Consider the following 21,482-nt stretch of genomic DNA (forward strand, 5'->3'; position numbering starts at 1 on the left):
TCTGCCAACTAAAATTCCATTTTCACACATTATGAGGGTATTGAGTACATAATGATAGGGGGAAATATATTTTCATAAAAGTTATTTTAGCACAAGGCTCCAAAATTACCAAATATGAAATAAGTGAAGGGGTCTGAAAACTATTTAATGATCTATGATTTATCAGCAAAGCATTTTTATTGGATTTAAAGGCCAAAACATTTTTCTAAATTCAAAATATTAATATTAAAAATGACTTCTACATTGCAGGAAGCCACTTTGTGCAGTTGAGTCAATGCCCTTAGTCAATCATCAACTTTTTTCTGACACTTAAAGGGGTATTCCAGGAATTTTTTTAATTTGATTATGCTACAGGGGCTGTAAAGTTAGTGAAGTTCATAATATAGTGTCTGTACCTGTGTGTGACGGTTTTCTCACAATTCTGTGATATTCACTCTAATATTTATTTTTACCAGCATACAAAATGACTGTTGTCTCAGATTTTGCAGGGTGCTGTAGGCACCCTGATTGAAAACCACACTGATTTGAATGGATGCAGCTAATTTATGTTTCAATGGGTGGGGTGGCTGATGTGTGGGAGGGAAGAAGATGGAATTGTGGGATTTGTAGTCAAAAAAAGAAAAGTCAAACAGGAAATACTAGTTCACAAACAGCTAGCCACAGTAATTATGGTAATCTCACAACATAGCCATTCAGCCCCAAGACAAGCGCAGACCCTTCCTAAGCATGTCCATTACTGTCTGCCAGGTATGTTCTAAAATCACCTTATGCTGCATAACCCCTTTAAGACTTGATGTTCTTTTAAGCCTAGGTCTTATCCCTCAACAGTAAAATAAACATCATACCCTCATAACTTTTTATTTTTTGTTGTTGTTGCTGGATGAGGGGCTTTTTTTAAACCCTTTTGTGGTGTTTTTAGGCTCAATGGCATTTTTCAAAATTATAGCATGCTCTGGGTATGTGTTTCTTTTTATTTTATTTTTTTTATGTTGGAGATTTTCTGTATCACACTTACATACTGTTAGTATTCCCCTTTGGGATGGTAATTTTTCAGTTTCCTCAGACTCCACCAGAATATAACATAACAGACAATTAGAAAGTAGTAAGTCGTTGTGGCCAATAAATCAAACTAGAATAGGTGCTGTATTTCACAGTGAACATTGTGTTGTATAAAGGCTCTCCCCTGTCAATGTGATTGATAATCTACAGTGTAACTGTATAACATGAACAACACTGTGATTTCTTTTATATTGAAAAACTCCAACAGTCAGCAAATTACTCTGCGGGTCGGATTCCACAGAGGTTTTCTGACTTGAGTACCATATAGAGTCTTGTGGTATTTGGAATTTCTGTGTTCTGTTTTGATATAGAATTAAAATTCACACTACTAAGACATCATTGATCCACAGCCCTCACATCTATTTTTTGTATGCTGATATATATGCTGTTATTGTTTTCTCACATTTCTGTGATGTGATTAAGGCTTTCTTTCCAATTTTCTTAAATTCTTGTAGGTTACTTGAACCATATGACTAGTTTTACAAAGTAGATTTCATTATTAGTCTCCAGACTATAAAGCTTTTGGAATTGGTGCTAGGAGATGTACCCGTGCTTTGTGTCTATAACGTTAAAGCGCAACTGTCATGGAAATTATACCCCCCAGACTAATTACACGATAGTATAGCTGATGATACGTGTAATGCAGCTGTACTTTTGGCTGCTGTTTATCACTCTTTATCAGCAGGAAAATAGTTTTATCGTGTGGTCAGCAACAGACGGATAGGCGTGGCTGGGGATCGTAATGCCCCACCTCCGCCACGCCTATCCCCTGTAAGTGAGCGCTGGACCACTGTGTGATTGACACACAGGTCCCCACCCCCCGATGTCCATGATGTGCGGGCCGGCGTGACTCCACTGAGCCTATACATATAATGTGCACCTTTATGTTATATGAAATACAGTGCCCGTACTCCTCTTCTTTCTTCTCCTGGTGCCGGAGACGCGCTGCTTCTGCTTTCATTACAGGCAGTGAGCTCGCTCCCGTTGTCTGCCGCCAGCTCAGTGCGCCTGTGCAGTGCTAGAGGCAGGGAGCGAGCTAACTGCCTATAGTGAAAGAAGAAGCAGCGCGTCTCCGGCACCATGAGAAGAAAGAAGAGGAGTACGGGCACTGTATTTCATATAACATAAAGGTGCACATTATATGTATAGGCTCAGTGGAGGCCCGCCGGCCCGCACATCATGGACATCGGGGGGTGGGGACCTGTGTGTCAATCACACAGTGGTCCAGTGCTCACTTACAGGGGATAGGCGTGGCGGAGGTGGGGCATTACGATCCCCAGCCACACCTAACCGACTGTTGCTGACCGCACAATAAAACTATTTTCCTGCTGATAAAGAGTGATAAACAGCAGCCAAAAGTACAGCTGCATTACACAAATCATCATCTATACTATCATGTTATTAGTCTGGGGGGTATAATTTCCATGACAGTTGTGCTTTAATATAGATGCTGTAGTCTACAGTGAAGGTGTCATGTACTAAAACACATGGGTTATGCAAAGATTATGTCTTATAACAATAGATCACTTATGTCTTAGAACAATAGATTACTTATGTCTTAGAACAATAGATCTTATATGCCAATACAATATAGCATGATATTTGACAATATTATATGATGAGAATATATTGGATGAGCATATTGATTCAAAGAAATAGCATTCATTAATTTGAAGGCTTATTTTTTTTGCTTCCATTCATATAGTTATATGTTGTACAAATAAATCTTTGGTATTAAAAGGTTTGTTGCAGTTACCACCCCTTCCACGTCTCCTAAAAGAAGTTTAAGTTGTACCTGTACAAGTGGGTACAAGGTGATTTTTAGTGCTCTCGCTACTTTTATTGAGCGTCTCCTCTATAGTCCACAGCTATTTCTCATTTCAGGGGGCAGGACCAGAGCTAGTCTGTTTGTCAGTTGTACACACACACAGGTTCTTCCTTTAACTTATCTCTCTGGCCAATCACAAGACAGCACACAAGCTCTTCTCTTCTTTGCTATGCCATGGCATAGTACTGGTAAAGTGCCCTAAACTGAACAGGCTGGTACTGTGCTTGGTAATGAGTCTCATTACACTACACTACTATAGATGCCATGTTTTGGGGAGAGGTTACTGATGTATTGGGGTTTCAAGGTTTGATATGATCAGAGAAGAAATAAACAGCAACAGAATCACAGCAAGGAAGGCATTCCATCTCTGTGCCCATGCTGTGTTCAAGGTGTTCAGAGAAAGGCCTTAAGAAAAATCTTAGCGTGTGCGTACACAAGCAATATATGCGTCAAAAACACACATTTTCCATCCTTCATTCACCTTGGAGTGGAATGTTTAAAAAAAACAACATTAAATTAACGGATATGTCACTTTTCAGAGCTGTTCTCTTTGGAAGCTCACATTGAAATCAATAAAAGCTTGAAAAAATGGCAAGAAAAACAATATAAAATACTGCAGTAAAAGAAGCGCGGAAATCAGATTAAAGCAGTTTATTTTTTATTTTTTGCAGCCATACTTTAAGAAGCTTCTTTTAACTGTTTGAACATACTCTTACAATTTTGTTTTATCATATTAATCCAGATAAAGCCCCCCTCCCCCTCTGTATTCACGCTTAGGGTCATAAGACATAGAGGGCAGCATAGTCTGATGACAGATCCGATTTAAGTAGGAGAACATAATATGATGACAGATCTGCTTTAATATTTTTTTTCAGAACTTTTGTGTGCAGATCTTTTCCGTTGTTGCTAAGTCTGCTATATTTGGCTGTATAAAGCAACCAGAAAACAGTCTAAAGAAGTTATATAGTATTCTAACGTTCACAACCATAACTTGTGGATACTGTATACTGCACTGTGTTTTAAAAAAAAAAAATTGTAAGAAAATACACATATTATTTAAGATTCTAGCTTCAAAAACACCACTACAACAATAAAAAGAAGGATTTCTGTGCTGCCATCTGTGTTTGCTGGACAGCCTTATGCACTTCTCCCTGCAGACATTAAAGTATGAAAAAGAATGTTTTAGATAAATGTGCAGTAATACTAACTTGGCCATTAATTCCTCAAAAGCTAGTTATGGGATCCGTTCAAGAAAAACCTTTTTCCTGCCAGTGTTATGATGAGGTTCTGTTCCTTATCAAACATTTCTCTTAGATTATGTCTTCAAGTAAAAGAAGAGAGATAATAGTGGCTACACCTAGGCCCTTATTTACTAAGAGTGGAGTGTAGGTTTCTTTGTGGGTTTTAATTCCCTACAATTTATTTTCCACAGTATTTACTAAGGTTTCCCTACATTTTCCACTTTCCCTACACTTTGCTTTTTTTTACACATGCTCTGATCTGTTTGGTTTTCCTCAGCTCAAATTCACCACATTTTATGTGGAAACCTTAGTAAATATGTTGGCTTTTTGTGAAAATGTCGGGAACACGCCCCTTTTCGGAGACCACGCCCTCTTCATGGCAGACACGCCCCTTTTTCGGTTTTCTTAGCAAAATGGAGAGTTAGTCAGGGTTTTTTCAATTCTGGCGCAAAGTCTGGCACAGACAGAATTTCTGGCGCAATGCGACAGAATCTGGTGCACAACCCGACAAAACATGTCGGGTTTGCAATAGTAAATGAGGGCCCTAGTCTTATACCTGGCATTTTCTAATGTTTGTCAACCAACTGGGTTTACAACTAGGTTTACAGTGGATTCAGCATTAGTCTGTAAAACTTTTGTTGGCTAGTCTACTATCACTACTCTGCCAGTATATTTTTAAGGTCATATTAAGGGTATAGACACATTTTTTATGGTTTTAACGTGTATTATTGGTTTTATTCAGTTAAAAGGTTGCATTATCTTTCATACTACCAATTCTCATTTATTGTCAAACTCCCCTCTATGCAGTTTGCAACCTGCTCCTAGTTTTGTAAATGTACACTTTGGGGGCATTTATCATTAGTGTGATCATTAGTGAGATATAAGCCTCTTGACAAAGCCACAGTCGCAGCGAAACTTCGAGGAGGGCTGTGTTTGTGGTTTTAAATTGCAGTGTGCTTATCCCATAATGATTTATATATATATACTACTAGCCTACCACTGCTCAATATGTAGTTACAAACCTACCATTTACCAACTTTCGGTTGGTGTTTATACACTTCATTACTATTCTGTAAACAGGGTATAAGAGTGCACTGTGGTTTTAAATGTGAGTCTTTTTTTCAGTAATTTAACTACGGTTTACTCCTGCGTAATTGTAGATTTCAGTGAGTGTGCATAGGCAGCCTTAGATGTGTGGGGATTTATGTACAGGCGAGCACTACTACATAATTCCAGCAAAAGAAAAGACAGAATGGATATTCAGCTCACCCCGCTTGCTGACAGGCATGTTGAATCCTCTTCCTGTTGGCTGCATGGAAAATTCACAATTGTATGTGGTTGCTATTCAAGAAGGAAGTCTAAGGAAGGACTCCGGCACTCCCATAGGAATATAACAAAAATATATAAATGCTTTATTTAATCATTCTTAAAATAATGTCTTGGTGGACTACAAAAAATGAATAAAACCTGACGCATTTAAATACGTTTTTCAAGGCCTTGAAAAAGACTTCATGAAACGCGTGGGTTTTTATAAATTTTTTGTAGTCCACAGGACATTATTTTAAGAATAACTACATAAAGCATGTATATATTTTATACATATCTTCCTATGGGAGTGCCGGAGTCCTTCCTTAGACTTCCTTCATAAATCCAGCAAACCTATGTGCTGGCAGGTGATTATTTTACACCAGAGTGTGAGATGCTGGTCTTGAAAAATACAGACTTTTTTTTTTGTTTTTTTCCCCCTTCAGATCCATTTTAGTACCACTCCGCTTTATAGATGTGCCACCCATCTGAACTCCTAGAGTGCCTAAAGCTATACTCCAATGAAAGAACTCTCCAGTGACACAACTTCTTAAGCTGGTTTTTAGTGTTGTATTCTCTGTGTTGGCATGACCCATTGGAATGTCAATTCAGGATACAGGGAAGAAATTTGAATTGAGCATACATTGACTGAATCAGAGATTCAATTAGGAGCCTGTGTTATAGATTTCATCAAAAACACAGGGCAAAACAGCACGACATGTAGAGCTGTTTTGTCCGATAAAATCCCAAACACTATGAAAGAGACATGAGAAATCCCAATAAAGTCACTGTGGCCTGTTGGGAGCAGTCAGTGTCCAGCATGTAACTGCCATCCATTACTGCCACTATTTTTGTGGTTCTGTTCCTATGATGTAGCAGGACAATGGAAACAAGGATGTAGATGTGAACAGAGCCCCAACCAAACTGAACACTTATATCTAAAGGAACTTCTGATGAACTAAAAGTGGAGGTTACAAACGTTTTACACAAATTCTCATAGATTTTTCCCAACAGTGTATTATTATTGTATAATAAATATATATGTGCATTGTGCATTTCATAGTGTGCGATAGAAGTAAAAACAAAAAAAAATTGCCTATGGCATATTATCAGTAACTCCACCGTGTGTGTAAAGTCAGGTCTTTCAAAATTCACTACAGGGTGCAGTAGTTTTCTGTAGTAGATAAAGTTAATTTAAGAGACCTGTGGAAGTCTTTAAAAATTACCAAGATCTATCAATAATGCGAAAATATTATGTTGAATAAGTTACACTATCTTAGCAATCCTGTATGCAAGACAAACATGGTTAAAAAAAAGGACCTTTTCTGAAATAATGTCATTTTCTTTTGCAGAGCATTATGATGAAGAAGTAAAGCAATGCTACTATAACCTAAATAATGTCAATTTCTGTGAGAACGTACTGACTGTAAATGTTAGCAAACAAGAATGCTGCTGTACTTTGGGTGCTGCCTGGGGAGATACCTGTGAGATGTTTCCATGTCCTGTTATAGGATCTGGTAAGTATTACACTATGGGGGAGATGTATTACTTTATTTAGTTCTTTTTAATTTGTTGTTTTTGGGCTTTTTTTTCCACTGTTGTTATGGTGGCAGTTCTTGCACAAAATTGATGAAAATGCACATGCTTCCTCATACATTTTGCTAAAGAAAATTCCCCCCTCTACCTTTGGGTTGAATGTGTATAAACTGTGCCTGGTCAGAGGTAGAGTACAGATTTTTAAAAAGTTGCACACAATAAATCATTCCAAAACCATGCCCCCATAAGATACTTTACATTGTGGTACAAAAAAGAATTCACTAGATAATATATATAATATATTCTGCAGAAACCATTTAGACCACCACTTAAGCATATTTTCCACCGACTATTCCTAATTTTGCCCTTGATAGATTTTCACCTATGATAATGGTCCTTTATAAGTTTCCAGAAGATCCATAAACCACCTACACTATATTTGTCATATTTTATTTATTATTCATAGAAGTGCAGGCTCATAAGTTGTGATTGACACTTGTTACTTTGCACTACTGTATAAGGCACTATATCCTCAGTATGTATGCTACATACACAGCACCATCTACATTTTGATTCTGTTTCTTTTAGATGAATTTGCAGTGTTGTGCCCTGAGGGAAAAGGCTACATCCCATCCAAGGAATCCCTTTATGAGGGAAACGGCTTGACCTACCAAGGTTAGTCTTTATATGTTCTACACAGATTGGATTTATATAACCGTTTGATTATATAACAGCTGAATTTGTACCCACTGAACCACCTGTTCCCTTATAGAAAATATTTTGCTCAATTCTTTTTAGCTTTGGGTGATTGAACTTTTTTTTCATGTTTTTTATTTTTATTTTGCAGATGCTGATGAGTGCATGTTGTTTGGAAGTGAAATATGTAAAAATGGCTTCTGCTTAAACACGGAGGCAAGCTTTGAGTGTTACTGCAAACAAGGCACATATTATGATCCTGTGAAGTTACAGTGTTTTGGTAAGTCAAGTATGAACACTGAAATAAAGCAAATTGTAGACCATCCGTTAAGGACAGTCTCTTCATATACTAAACTGAAAGGGTTATTGAGCTAAAAATTATGTGGATAGCCCATTAATAGTTGATCAGTTTGGCAGATAAGTATGGTTTATGTTGTATTATTGAAGAACCTAGAATTGTAAATAGAGACACAAAGGAGAAAAAGAGAACCGGCACTGCAAGCAAGACTTTTAGTCACAGGTGGGTGCTCAGCTTCAAATAGGTCTAAACTCCAGAACCTTCATCCAACCATGTTCAAAAAAGAGAGAAGCGGCACTCCAATTCAAAGTTGAAAAAGTGGTGTCTTTTATTCACCCATCAAGTCAAGTGCGACGTTTCAACCTCACCATGAGGTCTTTCTCAAGCTTAAGAAAGACCTCGTGGTGAGGTTGAAACGTCGCACTTGACTTGATGGGTGAATAAAAGACCCCACTTTTTCAACTTTGAATTGGAGTGCCGCTTCTCTCTTTTTTGAACATGGTAGAATTGTAAATATATATATATATATATATATATATATATCTCAATAACAATTTTAAAAATTATCACCGAAAAAACCTTTAATATGTGATGGTGGCAGACAATGCTTGTAGAATTACTTTAGTAAAATTCCTATCCTGGTATCATGGTCTGAGGTTTCCGCTCTAGAGTTGTAGCGCATGCTGTAGTTTCTAATCACCTGCACACCACACAAATTGCACAATTACATTTCTGCATATGGTTAAATGGATTTTGAAAAATGTAATTCCATATAAAGGAAAGTGAGAACCACATCAACAAAAATTGCAGTATGTCACCTGCAGAAGGTAAAAACACCTACACAAAAGTATGTATCTAGTGTTTTGTATGTATAGTAGTTTCATACATAATGAAGAGTTTATTCATTTTCATAGGAATCCATAAATCTGGGATTGACTTGTAAATTTCAGCTCTTGCTTATAGTCCTGGCGTGTTGATTCTAGTAAGGTTCATGCGCGGGTCCTGTGTGGAAAGCTTTCCTGTGAAGGGGGATTATCCAGCTAATTTTTTGTAACCTGAAGCCACACTTTCTACATTAAACCACCTTCTTCTGTCTTCAAGTTATACCACATGCAAATCCCAATGTAGCCCTCAAAAAACGTTCTGCTGGATAAGCGGAAAACACGTAGACTTAGCAAAGTATCAGAGAGGAGGAAATAATGCTTAAAGCCACAACAAAGCAGCCCTTTGGCTTCTCTCCTCTATATAACTATATCCAGTTTCATGGCTTCTTCTGATTATTTACTGAGCGCTCCTGTCCAGCTGCTCCACACAGCTGTGATTTACTGTGGGCTTACAAGTATACTGCGCGGCCTGGAAGTAGTCCCACAATAAAGCTGCTAGGTGCTTACAGGGATCTGTACTAACACTCCAACAAGTGTTAACTACACTGTCATGTCTGTTACCTTTTAGATAATAATGAATGTGATGACCCCAGCAGTTGCATTGATGGTGAATGTATAAACACAGATGGCTCGTACAGCTGTTTCTGCACTCGTCCTATGGTTCTGGACTCTACAGGAAAGAGGTGTATTAGGCCACAGGATTTAGTCGGTAAGTAACTTAGTCAAATATTCATGAACTATATAAACAGTGTGATCATTGATATTAATAAAGGATGCACATAGTGACTTAGTTTGTTAGGCTGAAGAAAAACATCCATCCATCTTCTGTAGTGTAGCCTACTATCCAGCCATAAGTCCATTCATTGCAGCCTACAGTGTTGATCCAGAGGAAGAAAAAAACATGTATGAGGAACAATTTTTTTTTTAAAACAAAGATGCCATCACAATGAAGCCCTGAATTAATGGCCCATGTTCATGAAACTAGAAACTATAACTTTGAATGTTGTTATTATACTGAAGAAAGACATCCAGGCCTCTTTTTAAGTTTACTGTGACAACCTCCTCTGGCAGAGAGTGCTATCGTCTCACTGCTCTTTAAGAATCCTATTTCATGTACATCATACCCCCTGTTTAGTTACAGTCTTGGGTATAAACAAATCAGAGAGATTTTTCTATTACATTTGATATATTTATACAAAGGTTTCCCCACAGCCATATTTATTCTTAATTTGAAAATCTTCCTGGGTAATGTAGACCACCCAATTTGACTCAATAGTTACTCACCTTGTGCACTGGTACAGCCTGACTAGGGATTTGTACAGTGGTAGACTATATTTCATACACATCATGTTCATCTCTGCCTATTTGCCTTGGCAACAGCTGCCTAACACTGGTTTCTGAGGTTAAAGGGGTTTTCCCATCATGCAAAGTTAGGAGATAACTATTTGATCTCTTGGGGCCTGACTGCTGGGGCCCCCTGTCTGTCTTATGCTTGCCGATGCTCCATTTATTCTCTATGGGAGCTGCCTGAGATAGCTGAGAACAAGTGGTTAACCTTTAATAGAGACAGGGTATGTGACTGCTATAGGGCCAGGTGAACTGGGGGGACCCGGTCGAGACCAAATAGGCCCGTTCCCCAATCTCTTTGCAGATTACAATGTGGGTGGTTATGGCAGCAATCTGGGCCCACTTTACAATCCGGAGGCTTACTTGCTAACTGGGGAATCCAGGACACTTGCCCCAGATCCCCAGACTTTTAACTGCATAGGGTACATAGAAGTGTGTGTGTGTGGGGGGCGGGGGGTTGGCGCTGTTGCTGAGCAGATGGTTTAAGGGTACATTCACACAAGCGGATCCACACGCCGCAATACGCCGCTAAGAGCAGACACACTGAAGCGATGTGCAAGTCGCGCGCATCGCGGCCGCTCCCCCTGCTCCCTGAGCTAGATCAAGAGTTGCCGCAACGTGCGAGTATACTACACATGCGCACGGCAACTCGCACATCACAGTGTGTCTGCTCATAGCAAATTGCCGCTCCGAGCAGGCACATCTAAAGGCACCCTGTAGCAGTCCTCCAGCGACGGATCCGCAGAGTAAAATATGCTGTGGAATCGCTTGTCTGAACATACCCTAAGGGTACTTTCACACGTGTGTATTTTCTTCTGCACATTTGCTGTAGCAGATTTTGCTACCCATTCAATTGAATGGGCAGGAAAATATGCAGCAAAAATATGCACGTATGAACTTACCCTTAGTCAATAAGGTCCAAAATTAGGTTCTCTTGCAGCACTTGACTTAATGTGTCCATCAGTAAAGCTTAGTGACAGCTGGTCTGTTGTGGTTTATACATCACTGTCTTGTTCTGGACATTTTCCTATATGTGGATAGAATTGACTGCATTCCGTGTACATTATTATTTATTATTTGTACATGTTTTGATATTTTTAGAACCTACAGAGGAAACAGATGTATACCAAGATTTGTGCTGGGAAAACCTCAGTGAAGACTATGTATGCATTCGGCCTTTACTGGGAAGGCAAACTACTTATACAGAATGCTGCTGTTTATATGGAGTAGCATGGGGAATGCAGTGTGCACTCTGTCCAATGGAAGGTTCAGGTGAGCTATTAGTATACATAACTATAAGTGCTAAAAGTATACATAACTATAAGTGCTCTGAAATCCTGCAATATCCTAAACTATGGCTCACAATCTACTACATATTTTACAGCTAATTTGATAGGAATCCAGTTGACCATCCAGTAGAGTTTAATTTTGAGTATTGTACGAAAGCAGAGTACCTGGTGGAGACAAAGAAACACGAGGAGAACATACAAACTCCATACAGATGTTGGCCCTAGAAAAACATAAACCCAAGACCCTTTTGCTACAAGTTATGCTACCTACCCATGTATGTGCTGCCAATGTGATCATGTAAATGGGCTGTAAAAACTAATCTTGGTCCAACCCAGTACTAGGTTAGAAGCACCTATGTAGGGTAAAATGCTGTCGTGACCACAGAGCTCCCCGGCTTTTTATTATTATTCATCTGTGTTATTAACTTGTTAACTAGTATTTTTTAGTTTGCACAGCTTTTTCATGGCAGCAGAGTCTTGTTTTCTCTGGAGGAGGGTTCTGTAATATAAAGGACAATGACAAGCATTTTTAGAAATGTGTTGAGCTGTAGACATTAAGAAAATTATAAATTATTTTGGACCACAGCCATATACAATTACACACTAAAAGATCTCCCTGTTCCTTGCTTTTGGTCTGACAGGCTACAATTTCTGTCATATAAGGTCACGTTTCACAATTTCTTATTTCCTGGAGATTTTGCCACCTTTAGAATCAATATTATATAACCTCAAAGAACAGCAATTACTAGATCAGTAAATGAACTACAGAGGCCTTTGTTGGATAATGCTTTTTCTCTATGGCTGTAAGTGGTTACATTGGCTCTCAAATGAGCTTTTACACCTTAAAGCCATAGGATCATACATATATATCCTGGAGAGAGGCCAGCGCTTGATAGTCATAGGTAATATTTACTGTTTCCATAATACCTAATCATGGTATCTGGTTGAAAGATTTATATAGTATGTTTCAGACAAGGGCGTAATGTCTCCATGGTGGACAATAATTTGTCTTCCTGAAATGTGTAGATAAAACGCTGAAAGTGTTTACTTAGACACAAGCACACAGTAGTCATTTTGAAATAGAATACCTGAGGTTTTTAGAAACAGTCAGGCCCCCGCCTAACTGGTTCATTTCCCAAGAGCCTGCTGATACAGCTCCCAGACATGAGGAAGGATGTGTGACTGCCTGACCAAAGTTACAGCCATCTGGAACAGGCTATAAATTGTCTTTTTCAAAGATGTTGCCTTAAAATTAGCTCGGTTGTAAATTCCCATTTTGATTGCTTATGGAAGCTCCTTGGTAACTTTTTCCATTTTCACTTGAATTAATATCATCCACTGCAAAGGCTCTCTCTATTTCTACATATATTAGCTGTACACTAAGACATTATTATTTTAAAAGAACAAGACCCAATCCTCAACAATTGTGAGAGCACAGTAATAAGTTCCAGCAAGAAAATGTACTTTTGTATATATCTATTCAGGAAACTGTAATACGGTCGTCTTATCAGAATCCCCCATAGACCATCTCTGCATTATGGCCCATAATGGGGTATCCTTAGCTAAGACTTCACTCTGTAATGTCTATATGCCCTAATATATTCATGAGACAACTCTATGAACTTCCTAATAAATGTGTTTTCTTTTGTTTATGCTGATTGCCCTGCCCGGTCACAGAGGGGGACATTTATCAAGGGGTTTAGTCAGGTTTCTTTACTATAATTGTCGCAAAATTGTCGCAACTGCGACTACGTGTGTTTTCGTGCGACAATTTGCGTGAAGAACAAGAAAAGCAAGAAAATTCAAACTTGCTTACGTAGTTAATTTTTCAAAATGGATTTGCTTTAGTCAGGTATTTATTAACTGCGACAGTCGCAACTGCGCAATAGAATGTCGCAACTGCCTTAAAAATTGACTACATTTACTCCAGCTCCAACACGGAGCAGGAAAAGCTACTGCCGCCCGGGCTCCGACATACTTTCTCCCCGCTACCCTCACTTCGCTACAGGGACACTGCAGTGATTTACATCCCCCCCTCTCACCTGCCAGCGCCACACAACTCCCATCTGTCTGCTAACTGTTGCAAGACTACAAGTCCCAGCATGCCCGTACAGTGAGAACACGCTGGGAGTTGTAGTCTTGTAGCAGCGGGAGCTGAGCGCGTGGGCGGGAGACAAGGGGGGGGGGATGTATATCAGTGTCCCCATCATTATTAAGTGAGGGTAGCGGGGAGGCCGTATGAGGAGCCCGGGCGGCAGCACTGTAATGTCAGCCCGGGCTCCTTATAACATATACCGGCGCCGCAGACTCCTAAATTCCCTGCTGTCATTTCACATTTCCCGCTGGGTCCTGTGATTGGCCAGGACCAGCAGCCAATCACAGGTCCCGACCAGAACAGTGACATGTTTAAGGGTTATATAAGTCTGTCAGGGGGGGGGTCCATCAGCATACACCCCCCCCACCGGCCTTCACCTGCGCTGTGCCCGTCCGTATCCCACGACCCCCCCCCCCCCGTACTTCATCTGTACTGTTCCCCGCCTCCGCCCCGCCTTCCTCCGTCAGTGACGTCACTCGCAGGGCGCCCGGAGAGAAAGAGCGCTGCGCTGGATGGGTGAGTGTGTGTGTCTGTCTGTCTCTATCTCTGTCTTTGTGTCTCTGTCTGTGTGTGACTCTGTGTGTGTTTGTGTGTGTGTGTGTGACTGTGTGTGACTCACTGTGTGTGCCCGGGCTTCCTTTGCAGGACTACAACTCCCAGCATGCCCTTACTGTAAGGACATGCTCGGAGTTGTAGTTGTGCAGTGCAGGCGAATGACAAGCTTGTCCCCTGCCCCCAGCTGCAGGACTACAACTCCCAGCATGTCCTTACTCTAAGGGCATGCTGGGAGTTGTAGTCCTGCAGCTGGCGGCAGGGGACAAGCTTGTCACTTGCCCACACATCTCCTGCACCACACAACTACAACTCCCAGCATGTCCTTACTGTAAGGGCATGCTGGGAGTTTTACTTGTGCGGGGCGGGAGATGTGCGAGCAGGTGATAAATGTACTAACCCATTTTTTTTTTTACTTCTCATTTCAGATCCGTGTATCCTGTGGACTCCTTCGGATTCGGTGGACTACTTCGATGACCAGCGTTTTTCTTTGTTTGATTTTAATAAAATGGTTAACGAGTGCTTGTGGGGGAGTGTTTTTTGTAATAAAATTTTTTTAAACCTGTTGTGTTTTTTCCTTACTTTACTTGACAGGCTTAGTAGTGGAAGCTGTCTTATAGACGGAGTCCATTACTAAGCTGGGCTTAGCGTTAGCCACAAAAACAGCTAGCGCTAACCCCCAATTATTACCGCGGTACCCAACGCCACAGGGGTGCCGGGAAGAGCCGATACCAACAGGCCCGAAGCGTCAAAAATGGCGCTCCTGGGCCTAGGCGGTAACAGGCTGGCGTTATTTAGGCTGGGGAGGGCCAGTAACAATGGTCCTCGCCAACCCTGGTAACGTCAGGCTGTTGCTGTTTGGTTGGTATCTGGCTGAGAATAAAAATATTTTTTTTTTAAAATAAATAATTAAATATTTAAAAAAAAAAAAAAACACATAGGGTCCCCCCTATTTTTATTCTCAGCCAAATACCAACCAAACAGTAACAGCCAGACGTTACCAGGATGGGCGAGGACCATTGTTACTGGCCCTCCCCAGCCTAAATAACGCCAGCCTGTTACCGCCTAGGCCCAGGAGTGCCATTTTTGACGCTCCGGGCCTGTTGGTACCGGCTCTTCCCGGCACCCCTGTGGTGTTGGGTACCGGGGTAATAATTGGGGGTTAGCGCTAGCTGTTTTTGTGGCTAACGCTAAGCCCAGCTTAGTAATGGACTCCGTCTGTAAGACAGCTTCCACTACTAAGCCTGTCCAGTAAGTAAAAAAAAAAAAACACAACAGGTTTTAAAAAAAATTTATTACAAAAAACACTCCCCCACAAGCCCTCGTTAACCATTTTATTAACATCAAGCAAAGAAAAACGCTGGTCGTCGATGTAGTCCACCGAATCCGAAGGAGTCCACAGGATACACGGATTTGTAGAAGAAGTAACAAAAAAAATGAGTAAGTACATTTAGGGAGAAAAAACAGTGTTAAAAAAATGTAATAAACACACACACACATTATATATATATATATATATATATATATATATACAAAAAAAAATTTTTCAAAGCTGCAAAGTGGTGTTCTGTAGTCATTATTTGGTTTTTGCTTATGTGTGCTAAAAAAAATGGTATTTAAAAGCAATTTCTTGGTTTTTGCTCATGTAAGCCAAATTTATCAACCCCCTCTGATAGTGTGATAAATATGTCATACATAAGCAAAAAAAATATCAAGAAAAAAAAAAAAAGACTACGGAACTTGCTTACCAAAGCAACGATGATAAATGTCGCCGATATTGGAATGCCCGACAATAGTGGCAAGCAACAGCATTCTTTTCAGTAATTTATCTTTATTTGGTCTAAAACGACATACAAAGAGATGGCGGCATTTTGATTCATACAATGCTGGATCTTTTGAATACTTTTGCAATGTAACATTCATAACCCGTTGCCTGTGTTTAACAATTTATCAACCAATAACAGTCACATAAAATGATCTAAAAAATAAAAAGGAAACCCATATATATATAATCAGCAATATAACACTATGGCCCTCATTTACAAAGACTGGAGTGTCGGTTAGTTTTTTTTTTTCAGTTTTCATGTTTCAGGTTTTTTTGTGTCGCACGATATTAAATTCTGTCATACGGGAATAAAAAGTGTCGCACTGGAAAAATAAAAATGAAACCAAATAAATAAAGTAAAGTTACTCTGCACAAGGATGTAACTTTACATGCATGATTGTTAATGGGTTAACAACCCAAAAGTTTTTTAAAAATATATATATAAAAAAATTATATATATATATATATATATATATATATATATATATATATATATATAAATTAAAAAAATCTATTACATAATTTAATCATAAAAGTGTTGAGGGGTTAAAAATGCTTTAAAAGTATAAAACAAGTAATTTAATCATGAACCACAATGGTCAGCTGTCCCTTCCTCAAAAACACTAAATTTTTCCATTTTCACTCGACCCCTGGGCTTTCGGTTTTTCAGAGTTGAGAAATCACACTTTTTTCAGAGTGATTTCACAATTACTCCGAGTGATTTTTCCATTTTGTCGGGTTAACGCCCATTTTTGAGTAAACTACGCCCATTTTGTAGGTTAAATTAAACTCTCCGAGTGTTTTTGAAAATGTAGGTTGTGCGCCTAAATTTTGGGTGCAGATTTGGTCGTACGCAGGATGCGACCAAATTTTGGCCATAATAACCGAAAAAAAACGTTGGTTCTCCTTTAGTAAACGAGGGCCATTGTGTTGTTTAAGTGTTCCCTTTATTTTTTTTGAGCAGTGTACATGTATATCTATAAAACTCATTGGCCCTCATTTACTATTGCAAACCTGACATGTTTTGTCGGGTTGTGTGCCAGAAATTCTGTCTACGCCAGATTTTGCGCCAGAATTTGCACCAGAACTGGAAAAACCCAGACTAACTCTCCATTTTGCTAAGAAAATTAAAAAAAGGGGCGGGACCGCCAGGGAAAGGGGGTGTGGTCTCCGAAAAGGGACGTGTTCCCGACCTTTTCACAAAAACCCAACATATTTACTAAAGTTTTCACATAAAATGTGGTGGATTTGAGATGAGGAAAACCAGACAGATCAGAGCATGTGTAAAAAAAGGAAAGTGTAGGGAAAGTGGAAAATGTAGGGAAACCTTAGTAAATACCGTGGGAAATAAATTGTAGGGAATTAAAACCCACAAAGAAACCTACACTCCACTCTTAGTAAATGAGGGCCTATGTACGGTAGAATAAGATTCTATTTTAGCAGGTAAGCAGCACAAGAAAAGTCCCTTGCAATTAATTTTTAGTTACAATTAATGGCCCCCTGTGATTTCCAGAATAGACTCCTCAGTCTTCCATCAGAATTGAGAAGCGATGTGCACACATGTCTATAGGAGCTGCCAGAGACAGCCAAGTACAGCGCTTAAAGCGGTATTCCGGGTTTATACATCTTATCCCCTATCAAAAAGATGTATGATCACAGAGGTCCCGTCGCTGGGGAACCCCGCGATCTCTGTGCAGCCCCCGGCATTCGGAGCTGAGCGCTGCTTCTGAGACGGGGACTTCACACCACACCCCCTCCATTCATGTCTATGGGAGGGGGCGTGACTGTGACATCACGCCCCCTCCCATTGACATGAATGGAGGGGGCGTGACCGTGACATCACATCCCCGTCTCGGAAGAAGTGCCCGGCACAGAATGCCGGGGGCTGCACCGAGATCGCGGGGGTTCCCAGTGGCTGGACCTCTGTGATGAAACATCTTAACCTATATCCTTTGGATAGGGGATAAGATGTATAAACCCTAAATACCCCTTTAACTGTCTCTGACAGCTTTTTTAGACAGTGACTGCTGTTCCATTCTGACAAGAGAACCTTGACCCCATTCTCTAGATCTTGAGGGACTCTAGCAGTCAGGAACCCTGTAATCATTAGGGAATATGTTTAAATGGTAGGACAACCCCTTTAATACTGATTAATTCTGTCCCTTCTAACATTGTCTAGAAACCATTTTTAGCAACCAGCAAGTTTTATTTCAGAAAAACCCCACAGACCTTATCTTCATAGTCCAGCTATGTTTGTTGTCTTGTTTGCATTACACTTTAATTTAAAGTCCCAGTTTACTCCCAGCCCGGTAGATACCTTGAAGATACTTGTAAGACAAACACTCCTGCTACAGAATAGGGATGTCTTGCTTGTTTTCCCCAGACAGTACTTGTGTGTTTAAATGAATAAATGTGTCTTAAAGTCATAAATAAAGTGATGGAATGTCAGAAGTGTTGCAGTCATATTTTAATGACTCCCCTTTTAGCCTGAGGAGATATCATAATTCATTCAAAATATCACTGAGTTGATACATGAAGAGGGATGCCCAGGAGATTCTTTTTATTTACAGCAGACTCACTTTAGGCTTCTGTTCTTAATCTTAATATCCTGTATGGAAACACATTAAAGGGGTATTCCTGTCTGTACCTGTGTGTGACAGTGGTCTCGCAATTCTTCTATGATTATCGCCCCAATATTTATTTTTAACAACATACAAAATTACTCATGTCTTGGGATTTCCCAGGTTGCAATGTGTCGAGACCTGACATCCCTAGTCAGGTTATCAGAGGGAGTCTGTACTGCTTCAATGGGTGGAGCTACCGCTGCAACAGCTGTAGGCACCCTGGTTAGGAAACACTGGTTTATTACATTGAAGGAATCACAGGTGTGTTTCAATGGGTGGCTGATGTGTGGGAGGTAGGAAAGTGAACTCATACTTACAAGCATGGAACTATAGGATGTTTAGTTAAGAGAACGGAATTCAACAGGAAGTACCCAATTCTAGCAGTAACGTACTACTAAAATCACCTTATGTTCGATAACCCCTAATGTGTCTAAATGTGTAGAAAACTGACAAACATGGACAATTATAAGGCCCCAAAGCACAGGAATCGGTCCCTCACCATGGTGACCGTAAAACTGTAGTTAATAGAAGCGTATCTAGTTTTGTAGTGTCAAAAGTTCCTTTGTACAAAGAAAAACCCAATGACCCCCTTGTGCTTCTAGGCCCTGTAACATTTGCTATGACTTCCACAGCTGAAGTAATATCCATACATTCAACCCAAATCTCAATTTATTGCTAATAAGACATAACATAAATATATGACCTTAATACAAATTTCTCCAAAAAGTATGAGCAAAATTTTACAACAAATACTAGTGGTTACTTATTACCTCGGTTTTATCAGACATAGGATAACAAATCTTGATGTATTACTTTTGCTATGTTTTAATTTCCATAATATTATTTGTCAAATGGTTGCTAATATTTGGCTTTGAAGGAAACCCAATATTGTGTAAAGCATATAAAATTCTGGATTTGCCAGTCATCACATGATAATTCTTTTTATGTGCAGAGGACCATGCATTACTGTGCAACCTCAGAGACACAAGATTTAGGCAACCTTATGGAGAAGATGCCCTTGAATTCCGAGACTATTCAATACACCCCGATCCATACAGCCTTCAAGAACGTAAGTAAAGTGTCTAATTCTTTGGACACTAGTTCATCTATATATCCGCATTCTGATCTTTGTTGAGTTTATTAAATAATATTAAAATGAATATTAAAATATATATATTTTTTAGTTTTAGTGATGTGTTGATTGTTTCGAGTGGTCAGAGTTTTTAGAAAAAATATGAATTCCTTCCTGTGATCATAATATGGGAAGGATAGGTTAATTCCTTTTTTCTGCATAGCTAAATATATTGTGTCATTTGGAGCAGTGCTAGAGTGAAAACTGAGGTTCTGGTACACAAAATTAGTCAAATCAACATTCAGTTTTTCAGAGTCTTTGGAAAATGAATGCTAAAAAACTAAAGGGGTACTCCGCCCTAGACATCTTATCCCCTATCCAAATCTGGTCCCACTGCTGGTGACCCCCGCGATCATTGCTGCGGCACCCCAGACATCCGGTGCACAGAGCAAAGTTCGCTGGATGACTTGTGATGTGGGGCGGAAGCCCCCCTCCATAGACTTGCATTGAGGGGGCGTGGCCTTGATGTCACGAGCCTCCGGCACTGCACCCGATGCTCTAAACGAACGTCGGGTGCAGCAGGGAGATCGCAGGGGTCCCCAGCGGCAGAACCGCCATGATCAGGCATCTTATCCCCTATCCTTTGGATAAGGGATAAGATGTCTAGGGGCGGAGTACACCTTTAAGTTATATAAAAGGTAGGTTTCCTAAACTAAAAGCTCTAAGACAACATCATTCAATTAACCAACATAATGAAGCGGCACTGAGTTCTTACTGACTTTTCCTTAGATCGGTGCTTGTTTACTGATCCTATACGAAGCTCGACTATTGTGCGGGAGAGCCGTATAAACAATCACTTGATTGTGCAGCCCTTTGCTTGCATCATTCTTTGGCCTCACATCCCCTATGATATCGGGAAATGTGCGGCCGTCAAGAGATTTCTTAGCAAGTCAGAACAAAGCGTTTGACAACGAACAAGCATTTGCTCGTTCATCAGCTGATTACACAGGTGATAGTGGGCTCATTTGCGAGCCCATACTGTTTAATTGTAGGTGACATGGATAGGGTTTAATCATAAATTAATTCCAGTGCAATTTTCCAATAAGCAAGTTTTACCTTAAAGGGGTACTCCACCCCTAGACATGGATAAGATGTCTAATCGTGGGGGTCCTGCCATTGAGGACCCCCACAATCTCCCTGCTGAACCCGGTGTTGGTTTAGAGCACCGGGTGCAGCGCTGGAGGCTTGTGACATCACGACCACGCCCCTCAATGCAAGTCTATGGGAGGGGGCGTGACGGCCGTCATGCCCCCTCCCATAGACTTGCATTGAGGGGGCATGGCCGTGACATCACGAGCGGGCGTGACTGAGATGTCATGTGCCTCCACCCCGCATCACCAGTCATCCAGCACGGGGAGAAGTTCGCTCTGTGCACTGGATGTCTGGGGTACCGCAGCCCAGATCGTGGGGTCCTCAATGGCGGGATTCCCGCGATCAGACATCTTATCCCCTATCCTTTGATTAGGGGATAAGCTGTCTTGGGGCAGTGGACCCCTTTAAGGGGAGCAAGAATTATTATAAACTTGATTGAACGTCACAGATAGATGGAGTTAGGGGCCTCAAAATAGTGGATATGAATACCAGGCAGGACATCGGGGGCCTAGAGTGCTGTATGTGGATGGTCTGTCACCAAAATCTTTAAGACGGAAAATTAAATATAAAAAGCTACAGCTACTGGTGCAGTCTGTCATCTTACAAGCAGCGTAAATCCATCTTTTATACAGTGCCTCCATAACCATTTTTTAAATTTCAGCAAAACAGCTTTTACATC

At 40.2% G+C, this 21,482-nt stretch overlaps 1 protein-coding gene across 3 annotated transcripts in view; it reads left to right on the plus strand.

Moving 5' to 3' along the window:
- Positions 1-21,482, plus strand: part of LTBP1 (latent transforming growth factor beta binding protein 1) — a 366,216-nt gene that overhangs the window by 337,158 nt on the left and 7,576 nt on the right. For all 3 annotated transcript variants that reach the window (XM_056567405.1, XM_056567406.1, XM_056567407.1), the window contains 6 exons: positions 6,786-6,950; positions 7,558-7,644; positions 7,817-7,945; positions 9,416-9,556; positions 11,296-11,466; positions 19,532-19,648. In XM_056567405.1, the coding sequence (XP_056423380.1) occupies positions 6,786-6,950; positions 7,558-7,644; positions 7,817-7,945; positions 9,416-9,556; positions 11,296-11,466; positions 19,532-19,648 (810 nt within the window). The remainder of the gene's footprint in view (positions 1-6,785; positions 6,951-7,557; positions 7,645-7,816; positions 7,946-9,415; positions 9,557-11,295; positions 11,467-19,531; positions 19,649-21,482) is intronic.

This window comes from Hyla sarda, chromosome 3, assembly GCF_029499605.1.
Source record: "Hyla sarda isolate aHylSar1 chromosome 3, aHylSar1.hap1, whole genome shotgun sequence".
Taxonomy (NCBI): Eukaryota; Metazoa; Chordata; class Amphibia; order Anura; family Hylidae; genus Hyla; species Hyla sarda.